The 15,012-nt window shown below is 43.7% G+C and overlaps 8 protein-coding genes across 9 annotated transcripts; 4 read left to right on the top strand and 4 right to left on the bottom strand.

The window, feature by feature from the left end:
- Nucleotides 1-295: 295 nt before the first annotated feature.
- Nucleotides 296-1,376, bottom strand: EAF01_002740 (uncharacterized protein). Its single transcript, XM_038910994.1, has 2 exons — nt 1,227-1,376; nt 296-1,177 (listed from the first exon to the last, which is right to left on the bottom strand). The coding sequence occupies exons 1-2, from the start codon at nt 1,270-1,272 to the stop codon at nt 705-707; spliced, it is 519 nt and encodes a 172-aa protein (XP_038773916.1). The 5' UTR covers nt 1,273-1,376; the 3' UTR covers nt 296-704.
- Nucleotides 1,377-1,557: 181 nt separating this feature from the next.
- Nucleotides 1,558-3,733, top strand: EAF01_002739 (uncharacterized protein; the record flags this gene model as incomplete). The annotated part of the gene is made up of 3 exons (XM_038910993.1): nt 1,558-1,738; nt 1,797-3,049; nt 3,106-3,733. The coding sequence occupies 3 exons, from the start codon at nt 1,558-1,560 to the stop codon at nt 3,409-3,411; spliced, it is 1,740 nt and encodes a 579-aa protein (XP_038773915.1). The 3' UTR covers nt 3,412-3,733.
- Nucleotides 3,734-3,935: 202 nt separating this feature from the next.
- EAF01_002738 (uncharacterized protein) lies at nt 3,936-5,531 on the bottom strand (the record flags this gene model as incomplete). 2 transcript variants are annotated; one of them, XM_038910992.1, is made up of 4 exons in its annotated part: nt 3,936-4,139; nt 4,359-4,934; nt 5,002-5,098; nt 5,152-5,531. In XM_038910992.1, the coding sequence occupies 4 exons, from the start codon at nt 5,529-5,531 to the stop codon at nt 3,936-3,938; spliced, it is 1,257 nt and encodes a 418-aa protein (XP_038773914.1). The 2 variants fall into 2 exon arrangements, with proteins under 2 accessions (XP_038773914.1, XP_038773913.1); XM_038910991.1 differs by having other exon boundaries at nt 3,936-4,934.
- A 1,078-nt stretch (nt 5,532-6,609) lies between these two features.
- EAF01_002737 (uncharacterized protein) lies at nt 6,610-6,934 on the bottom strand (the record flags this gene model as incomplete). The annotated part of the gene is made up of 2 exons (XM_038910990.1): nt 6,610-6,814; nt 6,885-6,934. 2 exons carry the CDS (start codon nt 6,932-6,934, stop codon nt 6,610-6,612), a joined length of 255 nt encoding a protein of 84 aa, XP_038773912.1.
- A 320-nt stretch (nt 6,935-7,254) lies between these two features.
- On the bottom strand, nt 7,255-7,726 carry EAF01_002736 (uncharacterized protein; the record flags this gene model as incomplete). Its single annotated transcript, XM_038910989.1, has 2 exons — nt 7,255-7,358; nt 7,459-7,726. The coding sequence occupies 2 exons, from the start codon at nt 7,724-7,726 to the stop codon at nt 7,255-7,257; spliced, it is 372 nt and encodes a 123-aa protein (XP_038773911.1).
- A 1,814-nt stretch (nt 7,727-9,540) lies between these two features.
- On the top strand, nt 9,541-10,587 carry EAF01_002735 (uncharacterized protein; the record flags this gene model as incomplete). Its single annotated transcript, XM_038910988.1, has 1 exon — nt 9,541-10,587. The coding sequence occupies one exon, from the start codon at nt 9,541-9,543 to the stop codon at nt 10,585-10,587; it is 1,047 nt and encodes a 348-aa protein (XP_038773910.1).
- An 86-nt stretch (nt 10,588-10,673) lies between these two features.
- On the top strand, nt 10,674-11,488 carry EAF01_002734 (uncharacterized protein; the record flags this gene model as incomplete). The annotated part of the gene is made up of 4 exons (XM_038910987.1): nt 10,674-10,703; nt 10,778-10,810; nt 10,898-11,306; nt 11,373-11,488. 4 exons carry the CDS (start codon nt 10,674-10,676, stop codon nt 11,486-11,488), a joined length of 588 nt encoding a protein of 195 aa, XP_038773909.1.
- Nucleotides 11,489-14,491: 3,003 nt separating this feature from the next.
- Nucleotides 14,492-14,889, top strand: EAF01_002733 (uncharacterized protein; the record flags this gene model as incomplete). The annotated part of the gene is made up of 2 exons (XM_038910986.1): nt 14,492-14,544; nt 14,613-14,889. The coding sequence occupies 2 exons, from the start codon at nt 14,492-14,494 to the stop codon at nt 14,887-14,889; spliced, it is 330 nt and encodes a 109-aa protein (XP_038773908.1).
- Between the last annotated feature and the right edge of the window lie 123 nt (nt 14,890-15,012).

Genomic DNA, 15,012 nt, shown 5'->3' with positions numbered 1-15,012 from the left:
GGATGGTAGCCGAGAACAGATTCTATTTAAGGATGAAAAGTGAAGCCAAAAGTGAATATGAAGACATGCAAATGCAACTCGAATGGTTTGGAGAAGGGCTTGAGTTTAGATAAGTTTGCGGGTGCTCTAAAAGTATGACTTGATATAGGATACTTGGATACTTGATATGAAGAACGTTCTTCATAGACTCTCATAAGACAATTAAATCTCAATCTTTTCCTCAGAAAATGTTCGGAAAGGATCCAAAGATGTTTTGTATGCACTCACATATCACTGTTATTCAAAGTAGTATCATGCATGGAGATGATTAGCAGCTTTTATCATATAAATACCATATTGCTCTTATACTCTCAACATCGAATGCGCGTCGACTTGTAGATTTGCAACTCTTCTCAAGGATGCTACCTGCGTCTTTACTAAGAGGCCAATCCATAATCCTGCCCGAGAAAATTAATCTGTCCACCACCGAGTCTTTTGCACTCTTCTAGCCTCGTCATCTGACTAGATCTGATGTTAAATTTGAGACGTTTGAGGGGTGCTCCCAAATGAATCGGCCATGGGTCGACTAGCCATGAGTGCTTTGCGTAGGGTGGCATTGCTTAGATTCGCTGAGCGATGCTACTTCCTGTAGAGAGTACTCTATAACTTGTTGTTCAGAATAGGGTTCTCCATCCCATGTTCCTTCGTACTCTCGGGATTTCACCTCAAAGCACCAACCTAAATATCTGACTTTGAATCAACCATTTCTTGATCCCCTTCGGTGCCTTTGGATTTCTAGCCTCCACGTTGGGTACCAAGACGAAATTCTCCATAAAACCTCGCTCTTCTCCCTCATCCCCATTCTTCGAAGTATATTTCACTTGCCCGCTAACCATAATGGCAATACTAATTTTCCTCCCATCCTTATCCGGCCCAAGCTTACTTTCCTCAACCCCTATATTGTAGTTTGGGTTTATGACATGAGCATCATATACCTGTGCTTCATATGAAGTTTTGCCTATTTTGTTCTCGAACGTTTCTTGGAAGGCGGAGGGTGTTGGTACGATGTTTCCATTAATGGTTATGGATGCTTCAGCCGGGGCCAGAGCGGAAGGCTTGATATAGAAGGATGTGATTGTTGAGCGAAGATTGGGCTTATTTAGAGCTTCATAGAAACTTTCAACAAAAATATCGGCCGCTGGAATACATCAGCATAAAGTTTCATCAAAGAATAATTACATGCTTACCTTTGGTAGCCAATTCGGCTTGGATATCCTTTGTAGGATTAGACATGATAAGTCGCACAAATAGTATGTAATTATGAATATCCAAGAAAAGAGGATAGATTACAATATATTGAACCAGAGAAGATTATTTATATGATATAACAATTCGAAAATTCTCTAGAATACGTCTTTGTCATTTACAAAAAGAATGACGCATGAAGTGAAATTTGTATTTATAGTTTTGAGAAAATGCGGGGGCGGAGAAGCGGCCGCAGCGCCGCTTTCCCGCATTCTTGCTATTATTTGTCTTGGATCATGCTAAATCGAGTCCCCGTCAGCGTACTTTGTTCAAATGTATGGCCTCAATCCTCTAATGCGGGGCTCTCTGCAGTCCAGGACCAGATCAATATTGAGGGCTGGCTGGGTTTGCAGCTCATGTAGGGCAAGACCAATACCGAAAGCCAGGTATTCTGTCGATAAAAAATCGAAGAAGCCGTACTATGTGACCACACCAATTTTCTACGTGAATGCTGGTAAGTCTGAATGACTTTGCGCCAGCGCAGCATTGTGAGCTAATTGGTTCATCTTCAGCACCTCATGTTGGTCACTTATATACTATGGTCCTCGCGGACGTCTTCAAACGATGGCAGGTTCTAAAGGGCGATACGGCAATCCTATGTACGGGAACAGACGAACATGGCATGAAAATCCAACGAGCTGCGGCGCAAGCAGGGGCATTGCCAAAAGAATTTTGCGATATTGGCGCTGAGACGTTTAAAGAATTGGCACAGCGAGCAGGACTTTCAAACGATCATTTTGTGCGCACGACTGATCCAGACCATAAAGAGACAGTAGAATATATCTGGTATATGCTGAGGGAACGGGAATATATATACGAGTCAAAACACGAAGGGTGGTACTGCGTCAGTGATGAAACTTTCTATCCGGAATCGGCTATTGAAAAGAGGCTGGATCCCTTTACTGGGAGGACTTTTATTGCTTCTCAAGAGACTGGTAAAGAGGTTGAATGGACATCGGAAAAGAACTACCATTTTCGACTATCAGCCTTCAAGGATCAACTGCTTGAGTTTTACGAGAAAAATCCCAATTTTGTTGTCCCAATGACTCGAATGAAGGATGTTGTCAACCAAGTATCTAGGGGTTTGGAAGATCTTTCAATATCCCGCCCCTATGATCGTTTAAGCTGGGGCATTCGAGTTCCAGACGATGAGACTCAGACTATATACGTATGGCTCGACGCGCTGGTCAACTATATTACAAAGGCCGGCTATCCATGGGCTCCAGGAAAGGAAACGGCAGGAGGGTGGCCTGCAGATGTACAAGTTATTGGAAAGGATATCGTTCGATTTCATTGCATATACTGGCCAGCATTCCTTCTCGCTTTAAATCTGCCACCACCAAAGCAAATATTGACCCATGCCCATTGGACAATGGACAATCAAAAGATGTCCAAGTCAATAGGAAATGTTGTGAACCCACTATTTGCAATGGATCGATTTGGGGTCGATGTCATGCGATACTACCTTATTCACGATGGTGGAATCAAGGAAGACTCCGACTACGGCAATGAATATATTGTTGAAAAATACAAGAAAGGACTGCAACAAGGCCTAGGTAATCTTGTCAGTCGATTAACCAGACCCAAAGTATGGAATGTTCGTTCTTGCGTGGAAGCCACACACTCTCAAGGATCCACCAATCCGAATACTACAACTAGTCGACAGATTGATTTCCTTAACAGTGTCCGTGGTAAGGCCAATGAAAAAATGCAAGAGCTAAATGCAGGAGCCGCTTTGCATGTTATCATGGATACCGTATATGAAGTAAGTACATCATCTACATATCTCCAAGAATTACAATACTAACCACAAACCATCAGACCAATAAATACATCCAACACGAAGCACCCTGGAGTCTCGCCAAATCCGAAGATCCAGAAGCGAAAGAAAGACTCATAAGCGCTGTATATCATTCCGCAGAGGCAATCCGCATCGTCGGCATTCTCCTCCAGCCGTACATGCCCCAAAAAGCATCGCTATTACTCGATATGATCGGTGTGCTACCAGAGCGTCGAACATATGAGTTTGCCATACTGGGCGCTGATCCTTCGTATGGCGATGCGCAGGCTCCGTTGGGTAGGGGTGCGTGGGATGGGCTGTTTCCTCCTTTGGCTATTGAGAAGTGATTTACGTAGCTTGGGATTTTTGGCGTGTATTATATTTTAATATACCCGTGTGGCATTTGATTAATATATCCACTCTACTTCCTAGGGAATTATTGGCTTGAGCTTTAAGTTTTGAACATCACTTCCCGTTAGGTCTCTGTTGATCTGAACCAAGCGAAATCGAAGCGTGGACAAACATACATGGAAAGTTTTTCGGACATTCCAGAGAAGCCACCAAATGAATTTCTAGCTTCATAATCGGAAAGATTAAATTCATCAATCATGTTACATCCCCTAAGCACGAAAGGTATAGGATTTCAGAAGCCACAATGCAAACTAACAATCGAATGATAGAACGATCATCTTATTTTCCATCCTTCTCAATAACTTCTTAAAATATATCTCACGAACTAAAGCTTTATACAAAGAACATACATCCTCCTTCTTTTTATATACATCTCGCCTTTCTTTCTTCCCTTCTTCCACATTTCCAATATCCAATCTCTACTTCTCACTCTTATATACATATCCATACCTCCCCACCCTTATGCGGCAACACACTGCGAATACCAATCATTTTGCTTAGTACACGTTGCGCCCGACGCACAAACCGTACTTCCGGTCCAAGTCGCGCCGCCACACTGTCCGTAAAGAGCGACTGCGGCGCCTGTCCCCGAAGCGGCGGCTGTAGATGTAATTTTTGTGCTGGAGATGATGGTGGAAGAGGGAGCGGAGGTGGAAGAGGAGGTCTTTGTGGATTTTTTTAGTGTGCTGCTTGAGGGGAGAGGGGATGAGGAAATAGGAAGTGGAGAAACAGCGGAAGAAACAGCTACAGAAGAACTGGCAACTTGTACGACTGAAGAAACAGAAGATACAACCGCAGAAGCGGAAACAGAAACGGAATCAGGACTAGAGCTCAAAACGACCGGCGTAGATTTACTAGTAGAAACCGCACTGGATACACTTACTTTCGCAACAGTAGTGGAAGTAACGGGAGCAGCCGTGGCTGCCGCGGCAGAGAGAGCAGCAACGACACTGTTGTAGGCGGGATGAATGGTATAGTTAGCGTACCAGAGACAAGCATCGCCTTGACCAGTAAAGGTCGTTGGGATCCACGAGTATGCATCTGTGAAATCCCAGATGGTGATACCGACGCAGCCGTCGACGCTGAGACAGGCGTTAACGGTGTTAGCGTAGTCGACGCCTTGTTGAGCGAGCCCGGCGGCGGTGGGAGGGAGAGTGCTAAAGCGGACGTCGAGTTCGGTGTAGGCGACTTCGACGTCGAGAGCGGTGAAAGATCGGAGGGTGGTGGCGAGCGCGGATTCGCTGGGGGAAGAGCCGACGATGAAGTGGGCTTGGAGACCGACACCGTCGATTTTGATACCGCGGGCTTTGAGAGATTTGACAAGGTTGAGGGCTGAGGTTGCTTTCGCACCGGATGACTCGATGTTGTAGTCGTTGTAGTAGAGCTTGACGTCTGGGTCGTAGAGAGCGGCGGTTTCGAAGGCGATGGGGATGTATTCGGGACCAATGGTGTCGTAGAACTTGGGTAGGTTAGTTTCTATACTGATGTTTTGTTTGAAAGGTACAAGAATTATGATGAAAACTTACGACAAATGATCGCCAGGTACCATCATCGTTGAATGCCTCATTGACGACATCCCAGGCATAGCATTTGCCCTTGTAGTAAGTTACTTCATTTTTGATGCTGCATTATGGTTAGCTTTCAATGTTCATGAAGAACTGCACGACTCCACTAACTGATTCTTCAAGACCGCAATCAAAGTCTCGTTCGTCCATGTGCCTGAAGTAACCCATGATGGCAATTGATTATACCAACACAAGTTATGACATCTCAGAAGTTGATCATTCTTCTCCGCGAAATCAACAACAACATCTCCCTTAGTATAGCTGAAGGTATTCTGGGAGGGTTCTGTGTATTGCCATTTTTGTGTGTTTCCAGGTGTGATTTGTCCGAACTGACTGCTGTTTGACAAGATAGCGGTATATTCAGCATCAGTAAGCTCGCCGTTGTCTGTAGCGGAACCGAAGTATTTGAGACCAGCAGCCTTGGCAAGCGTATTAAGCTGACCATAAGCTAAAGGCAAGATAGCAAGAGGTAGAAGGTTTGAAATATGCATTCTGAACAGAAAGGTATGATACGAAAGGAATAACAAAGAGTGTAATTTTCGAGTAACCTGACTCGGGATGGTGATGAGAGAAGGAATTGGGGGAAACAGAACAGTTATATACATTCGCTTGCCCTGGAAGCTTCGAGGAGGAGTACATAAACGCCCCGTCGAATAAACTCATTCTTCGGAGCGCTTTGGAGAAACATGGCAAAACGAAATTTGCCTGTTTCGGATAAATGATCTAAGGGGCATGGCATTTTTCCATACTGGGTGAACATCTAATATATCCGGAGCGCTTATGCGAAGAATAGTGGGGAACCGGATATGAATTGGGTAGTGTGGAATGAAATTAAAGTACTTCAAATACGATGGGAATCCTTGACTAAGCATTGATCTCGTCTATCTGACCGATTGTGTGGGGAACAAATTGACCTATTACAGGGGCGACTTTAACCCAAACTCGGATCCCATGTATTGGACGAAACAAGCTTTTCTCCATATTCAAAACGACTTGACGGCCCGCAACCTCTAAATAAAGTTCAACAACAACATACTACTCGTGGCAAAATGCAATATAATAACCGTCCAGTATGGATAAACTCGACTCCCTGTTACCCCGCATTTCGTCTTGTGAGGATATTTCTCCTCAGTTGTAGATCTCGGGAACGTAGAGTCCGGTGTCAAATGGGGTATCTGTGGCTGTTACTCCACTTGAAGTTTGATGCTTGGAAGCTTCGATAAGTGATAGATACTCCATCTGATCTATCGAGGATATGAACATCGATAGAGGACTGCAATCACTCGGGCCCATTGCCTAGCATCCTATAAATAATCGAGCGAGTATTGAAACCCAACTTCATTACCCTCAAGCAGACACTCCCCTAACTTTAAGCGGATCTGGTCACTTTGAGAACAGCAACAGAATAATTTGTTCGTTTCAAGACGGTGACGCATCAGAAGATCAGGTGAGTTCTATAACGGTTAGCAGCTGATTTGAGGCTGAATGACGGCAATTGCAAATTACAATAACGTATGACAAGGTGTTGCATCAGCCTTGTCCTTTTTTATTCTCTTGGAGAGAAGCCGTCTAGCCTTTATTCATTTTTCCATCAAAATCCTTGATGGCATTTTTTGCACTATTGATACGTTCGGCAATCTGGATTGGCTTCCGGAAGGCCAATGGAGGTACCCCGTGGACATGTTCGAATTGGCTAAGGTTGTATAAAGGCGAGTGTGGAAGTTGTTGTAGCTTGATAGAAGCAGGAGCATGTGACTTGTTTTCATCGACAATTCTACGAAAATCATTAGACAAAATTCGGCTAAATGATGATCCATCGTGCAAACTGGGAACGCAAGACTTACTTCTCCGATCCATGGTAGCCTTGCATGGAAGACGACAAGGATTGAGGCATGGTTGTCAAGTGATAAGAAAGTTTGATCAATAAGACCGATGGGAATTATGATTGAAAGTCGAGAAGTGTTATAGTGTGATACAAGTCACACGAGTCGGTATCTGGACAAGAAAGCACAAGATAAATATATTTGGATGTAGCTTTTCTCGATTGTTTTAACAATGATTTTGTATGAAAGACGTGGGGGATGCCTATTGATATATAGACATTTTGCGAGTCGGCGGAATGAGTGGCTTGGCTGGTGACAGACATCATTTTCTTTACCCTGACACTATTCAGTACGTACTGATGAAAGATTGCCAAAGAAAGTTGACAGTTGGTCATTGGCCGGCAAGGAAGGCAACGGATCGTTCCTTTACATTTCGTCTCCGCTCCATCGCCTCGATACAACATTTGAGATGGAGCGCCAAGGAATAGCATTGCTCTAGACGAACGGACGAACGTTTCAGCAAACGGCAACCAATCACCAAAAAACACCTTATTATTCGGGGGGTTTTGAAATTTGATGAGAAAGGATATCTTACTACGACCAAGGAAAAAGCCCTCGTTCTTCGGCCCGGGTACTTCTGGATTTGGATCGGTCTGTTGCGCGTTTGCCGGGTATGTTACACTTTGATTCGCAGCATTTGCGAGTACTGGGGATATAAACAAGGCTGAGTAATTTCCTGCATTTTGATTCGTACGACGAAGCCTTAATCTAGCCATCTCATGTGTAGATCCACCGTGCAGAGCGTGACCTGTACATTTAAGTGCGCGAATATATAGTAATAAAAAGAGTCGCTTGTACAACATTGTAGACAACCTCAGAGCAATCCAAACCTTTGTTTCGATTGCGATCCACCTCGGCGTCTAGTCCTCGCCCTGAAAATACGATATCGATGTCGATGAGAGATGGAATCAAGTGCTCATCTGATTAGACGCATTTGTGTGCGTCCGGTTACATTGAGGTAAAACAAAAAGACAAAATCGCAAAATCAGTTGCTTATTCGCTCCAGGCAAAATCCACTATCAAATCACCAAGGTGTTGACTATGGGCGTTTGGCCAGAACATTCGAATTATTGAATCAATTAATAAGATCCGGTATTGCGTCCAAAGTTTCAGGGCCTGCAGCAAAATGGATGATCTTAGTATGCACGGACATGATTATGGTCGACTCTAAGAAGCTTAGTCTTAGATTTCCATATGCATGTACTGCCTTGCTAGGTTATCTGCAACTACCTAGCCATCATGCTCTTCCCTCCATTCTCCCCATACCTCTCTTCATCAGCGCATCTGCATTGCCCTATCATTCTGATTGTCCAATCATGTCAATTCTCTCGCAACTTTTCAGATCTTAAGTAGCAATGCAGTATCTTGAGGGAACGTTCTAGACCTCTGCAGCCATCCGTTCCGTTGTTAGGTGTTGATTAATCCCTCGTAGGAAGCTGGGTGGTAAGCTCACGGTTCCTGTAGAATTCGGCAAAGGTCTAGACTCATTCCCTCATCGCTGAGTTGAAAAAAGGCATCATTCAATCTACTGCCGGCTTGGAGTTTGGAACAATCTTCATGAGAAATGCCTTGGAAGTCTGCCCTTGGTGACCCATTCTGGCAATTTCAAAGGCATCGCGTTGTGGATTCTAACCATCCGGATCGCAATCTAGACTGGAGACCGAGTACTACAGTCTAGACTCATCGAAACCCCCACTCTGCAGATTAATACACACGCCCTACCTTCTCCGCCTTATCCGTCTTCTCTCCCTTTTCTCTCCCCTCTCTCTTTCCCCTACATTCCCCTCTCTTCCCGACTACCTCTATTACCGGATCCGACGGCAAAGACGAAGGGGGGAGGTATCTAGACTTTTAGGAGAATATCTGTGCCGAGTGTGACCAATGAGCGCCAAGAAACAACTCAGAGAAACAACAAGCACAACAAGTACAAACTTCATCAACAATCACGTCAAAGTGACCTCCTTGTAGAAATTGATTCGACATTCGACATTCGAGCTTTGCGATTCTCGTCTGGAAATGTACCGTGTTTGCTGGATCTAACAAGCATCGGGCGACATACCTAGGTACCAGGTATTTTGGTTCCTGCAGCCGAAAAATGTACCTAACCATCGGCACTCTTCTTCGCACTACTGCTTGTTGTCTGTGACATGCCAAGATCAATTGTCGAAAACTATTTGGATTAGTTTAGTACAGACAGTCTCGAGAAAGTGTACACGCGATAAAATAAACGGTCGGTTGATGGTTTCCGTAGCGAACTTCTAAAGTTAGGTAAGGTCACCTGCTTGTTACTTCAAATAAAGTCGAGTCTGAGGTAAATACCCAGGTAATGCTTCATTTCCACATGTTCTTCGCCCTTCATATTAAATACCTACATCAAATCAAGCCATGAATGCAACAGAACCTGAATCATGATCGCGAAAGACGACGTGGCAGCGAACACGTGATCATGACTTCACATTATGACGTCAAAATCCCTCGTCATCCTGTTTTTGATTTTATTTTTATATATCAACATCCAAATGGTCGTCTTGTCTTTAACTTTCTTTTTGCTAGTTTTCTTCCCCAAAACTTACACAAAGATAACAAAACACAAATTTCATCGAAAGATTATCGCAAAATGCCCTTGACATTAAATACCTCGGCATCTTTTGCCCTTACCTCCTCTACAGCATCGGGTGATGATTGGGGTCGTGCATATCAAACCAAAACAACCATCAATAAAGACGGCACTACACGTACGAAGCGTACTCAACGCCTTGGAGAACCCATCATTGAAGAAACACGACGATGGGATGGGAAGGGAAGGAGAGTCCTGGAAGATGGAAGTATCTATGAGAAAAATGGAAAGGGGAAAGGATGGGTACAAGTCCAGGGGCCTACTGTGAAACCAATCCAAAATACGAACAAGGGGGGAAGTAGGAGAAAGGGAACGATTTTGGGAATAACGTGTGAGCCGAGTAAGAATGTGGTGGGGAATGGAAATGGGTTGGGGAATAATTTGGGGAAGGGAGGGGTGGGGAAGGGAACGGAAAATTGGTTGAATGGGATTATGGCGAGAGTTGCGAATGATGCGTTGGAGAGTAGAGGGAAAGGAAGGATTGTGCAGGAGGTGGAGAGTGATGAGGAGGAAAGCGAGGAGGATAGCGAGGAGGATAGCGAGGAAGAATATACTGAAAGTGAGGAGTACACTAGTGGAGAATATACGAGTAGCGAGGGGGAAGACGAAGAGGAGGAGGAGGAAGAAGACGAAGAAGTAGAGGAAAACTCGAAATCCAAGAAGAGTGATACGACGACAAAGAGTAAGAGTAAGGTTGGGACGCCAAAACAACAAACTCCCAAGAAAGAGGTGGGAAAAAAGCAAAAACCAACGAAAAAGCAACTTGTACAGGAGGAGTCCAGTAGCGAGGAAGAATCTGATGATGACGAGGATGATGATGGTTATGTGATTGAAGAGATAACTTCATCTGACGCAAGAGAATCATCTTCCGAGGAAGAGGAAGAAGAAGAAGAGGAGGAGGAGGACGATGATGATGATGATGAGGAGGAGGAAGAAGAAGAAGCGAAAAAGCCAGAACCCAAGAAGCCCGCAGAGAACAAAACAGCCGAGAAGCCGAAAGGAATGCCCAAAGGAAAGTTTTCTAAGAAGAGCGTCGCGATCCCATAAGCTCGTAGCTCTGTTTTCATGTACTACATTACAATATCTGATTTATCCGATTTGGAGTTTCGGTACGAAGATAATGAAATTTAATGATGAATAAATATGAATCGTCTGCTGTGATTGTATGTCACTTAACTATCCATCCCATACCGTACCTGCATAAGTATCTAACTCTAACTCTCACTCTTACTTTCAGATCTCAGCATTAGCATTAGCATTAGCATTATTAGTAATTCAATAACTTCAATAACCTCCTCTCCCTCATCCTCATTCTCATCCCCCACAAATCCGAATATTTCATCCACAAGTAAGAAAGACATTTAGTAAACTACCCAGTAGACTGTCCAACACCACCGACGTCCAAACCGTACCTGCATACATACATAAATCTCACCCTGAAACTCTACAACTCCGAAACAAGCTGGGGTCCAAACCTTTCTCTCCTCGCCTATGGCCTACTTCCCCAATGCGATCCACTCCAATACAACCCCAGTTACCCTCTCATTTCATTTCATTTCATTTCCATCCAACTAAAAAAAACAAAGCAAAAAATTCCATCTTAACCAACCCCCAAGAAACAAAGAAAATTCTCCACCCTCGTATACCCCCCCTTCTCCCTCGTATCTCAGAATACACACCCACACCGCACATCACCAATCGCGGGGTCCAAGATCTAATCTCACGGCCCCGAAATCCCTTCTACAACCCATTTTACGGTGCGGACCGTAAGTGGTTTATGTATTTTTTTCTCCTTTTTATTCTTACGATTATTTTCTGATTATACCTTCCAGAAGAAAAAGGGGAGGGACCGAGACCGAGACCGAGATGGTACACTTGCGAGGAGTTGGTTATGGAAGTGTGCAGTGTGTATCTGAGGTCAGATGGTGGCAAGAGATTTGGAATATAGAATATGGGGTCGATGTATGTATGTATGTTCTCTGTATATGTGTATGAGCATACGTACCAAATCGATTGAAGTATCAAAAATATGATATAAGATGTTTCAAATTATAGATGACGAGATGACGAGATAAGAAATAAAAAAAGATGGGATGAGATGATACAGATACTGACTGGTAGGTTATTTATAGAATATCAATGATGTGCTATGTCTTGTTTTGTCTTGTCTCGTCTGTCCAATCCAATCCAATCCAATCCAATCCAATAACAAACAATAGATCTCATAACTACCTAATCGAAATATGAGGATTAATTCCCGATTGGTTAGGTAAAAGCTACTGTACCTACCTAGTATTTCCAACCGATTCGATTTACTGCATATTCCAAAATTATTCAAGAGGCTATGAATTCCACCTAGTATACAATATGTATGTATACCTGACATGTATATCATATACACGATATATACAGCAAAATTTACCACTAACAACAAAGCTGAAACGAGTATGTAATATCCACTCCGGATACTAACTCTAGCTGGCAATTTTGCTCCTCGTGCAAAGCTATCGCTGATGTCTATCTGTTTGCTTGGGCGTTCGCAATCGAGGTTTGGGGTTTGCTGTGGATTGGTGAAGAGCATTTTAACGGCGAGGATACCACTGCGAATAGTTACTCCATCATTCTGCTCGTATACAGGCACAGATGTCTTGGGGAAGAGTGATCATTTTGATATCGACGATGAATGGTGTTTTAAGATGTGATTTTCGAGCCCGAGGATATATGCGCTGAGTAATAGAAAGTACTTGAAAAGTAATGATGCGGGGAGAGAGCACTGGATAGATACAATCGTAAACTCCTAAACAAGAAACCCGTAGCAAACCCCAAGATTCATGAAAACCCCGACAAGACAACCAAAGAATCTTGAAAACGAAGGTTAGACTCGGGGATTCCGTCACTACTGGGGATTTTATGTATGGCCAGCGTGGTGTCTACATAAAAGGATAAATATAAATTGTTTTGCACAGTAATCGTGCATGAGAGCCTCGTGGCTGCGAAGATATTGCCGTGATACAGCATGAGGGAGTCGCATGGCTATAGAGTAATGTGACGAGTTGTTGTTATTCTGGAAGGCCTTGCATTTTTTGGGAGATGTAGCGGGACGTCGCCGATTATTGAAGGATGGTGAGGCTTAAAGTTGTGTGATGTTGGGCTGTGATCCATGCTCATCCTGGGTTGTTGAATAGTTGGGATAGGTGGCTAGCTATCTAGATTGATTACTTGGTTTGGAAGACATTCCGTGGAGAAAGCTGTATAAACGTTCAAGACGATACTACGAAGTCTATAATGTAGTTGTGTATTCTGCGCTTGATTCCTTCTCCTCGCAAGATTGGTTTGACCCCCTTACCCCCCTTTCTTGGATAGAGTTGACAAAGCCCGAATCCTCTATAACTTCATACATATCATTAACGTAGAAATATTCCGACCACTCGGATGGCGACCTGAAATGTAAAGACTAGTAACAAACCAAAATTCTTTCAGGGACCAGGAAGTACGTATAGTTGTAGATACAGCCATGCCAACACACACAGACTAACTTATCGTAGCATTCATATTTAGAACTGAAAATCACGACTCAATGCTCAAACAAAATATGCATTACCCATGTCTGCCAATCGAAAAATAGATAGGTAGCCAGCAATGCGAACGCCACCAGGGATGAAAGGTATCATGGGTAACTCATCCATCAGTTGACTACTAACGACTTATGTCAAAGGTGTCGAAATAGCCTCATAGTGCATCGAAATTTTGGCATGAAAGCCAATTTGTAGGGATGGCGATTGTCAGGGTAAAGTAAAATAACATTACCGCGGTCGCTGATCTATGCACATGTACATGTACACGCAGGGGTCGGCTTTCGTTTGCTGTAGGTGCGTACCATTTGAGGGCGTTTTGATACCCAGGGTTGGGTGCTGCAGTTGGTATACTTTGATGCAGAGTTCGTATAGATTCGGTATTGATACTCGAAAAGTTGGTAAGTTTTGGCTTTTGTAGGAAAGATGTGAACTCGACATCATTGTAGAATTCAAACTCAATGTGTATGGAAACACTAACCAAGCCGAACATCACGATGGTTCATTAATCGGAACTCTATCCTCTGGCAAGGGGCTTTGTTGAAAAGCTTTTGATGATATGTATCCTAGTGAACGATGCATCCAAACACAACGTATGGAAGGCTTCTAGAAACTGCGGTACCTGATATGCATCGATAGAGCCGCCACAGTAGCATGGATCGATAGATACGCCATTTTAGCAGGGTTGTTTCTGAGTTGATTGGCCGGATGATATGCATCCATACATTCGAAGTTCTGACCCATGCAAGAATGTTGGAAAACCACTTCCGTATTACTGAAGAAGGAAGTCATGTCCGAAAGGATTCATTGAGCGCCGAACCTTTTAAGGCTTTCTGGAATCTGTCCTCGGAGACTACTACTGCAAGTGATGGCAAGGTCAGGGAACTTTTCAATCGCCAGTCTCTATTTAGACCCTGGCTGATGAGTGTGAGGAACCTCCAACGGTCGATTTGAGTAAAAGGGTTTAATACTTCTATTCTCCATTACTCACTTGAGAGCTGTTTAAAACGTCGACCCCACAATAATCCTTGAGCTCAGTACTGGTTTCATCATCAATCTACCATGCTTGACTTTGGGTTCAAATGAATTGTTGTGAGATACCAACTGTCTTGTTTTTGCTTACAGATACTCGATGCAAGACCAGACTGGGTCGTATGGGGGTTTTGCAAACCATGAAAGGTATGAATCTGTTCTTGCTATGAGGCTCTGGAGTGTATAAATTCTGATCGTTTCCCACTTCATTGAGATGCTTTTTCTTGCCATCCATACTTGATTCACAACCAGACTCTGAAGTACACACAAACACTTTGACTATTAAAGTCTTGTCTTTGTTCACGTGCTTGAACCCATAAGCTCTAATAAGCCTTCCATCCAGGACAATGGCTCACTCCGATACTTGGTCTACCAAGACCAACCACCCATCTGTCAAAAGGTTCGTTCCTCAAAATCAGTTGAACCAGATAACAGGAGTTACTCACTAACATTTACCGTTTCTCAAAGTAGCTCTCATTCTAAGACCTCTAAGGAGAAAGTGGAATCGCAATCGAGATCGAAATCCAGCTCACCTGATCACGAAACACAAGACACTTCCCCTTCGCAATCCATTGATGAAGGATGTAGCTCATTTGGAAGAGCGTCAAGATACGCCGCAGACCCTATAAATCCTAACCCGGGATATGAACATTGGTCAGCAAAGGAAAGTATGGAAGCTCATACAGTCGACATGAGACAGTATCTCGAACGCTACGATGATGCCTGGAGCCACGCCTCGCAATAATCGGGCATGGCACTGAAATGCAGGCGCGAGAAAGAGGCGTAGAAAGTTGAGATGAATGTATGCTATGACCCCAGGAAAATAAACGGTGCTGATGTATTTAGAAGAAGGCCCGAATTATCAGCC

This window comes from Botrytis porri, assembly GCF_014898465.1.
Source record: "Botrytis porri strain MUCL 3234 chromosome Unknown BPOR_003, whole genome shotgun sequence".
NCBI lineage: Eukaryota > Fungi > Ascomycota > Leotiomycetes > Helotiales > Sclerotiniaceae > Botrytis > Botrytis porri.
Note: the sequence above shows the minus strand (reverse complement) of the source record. Positions and strands in the feature narration are given on the sequence as shown.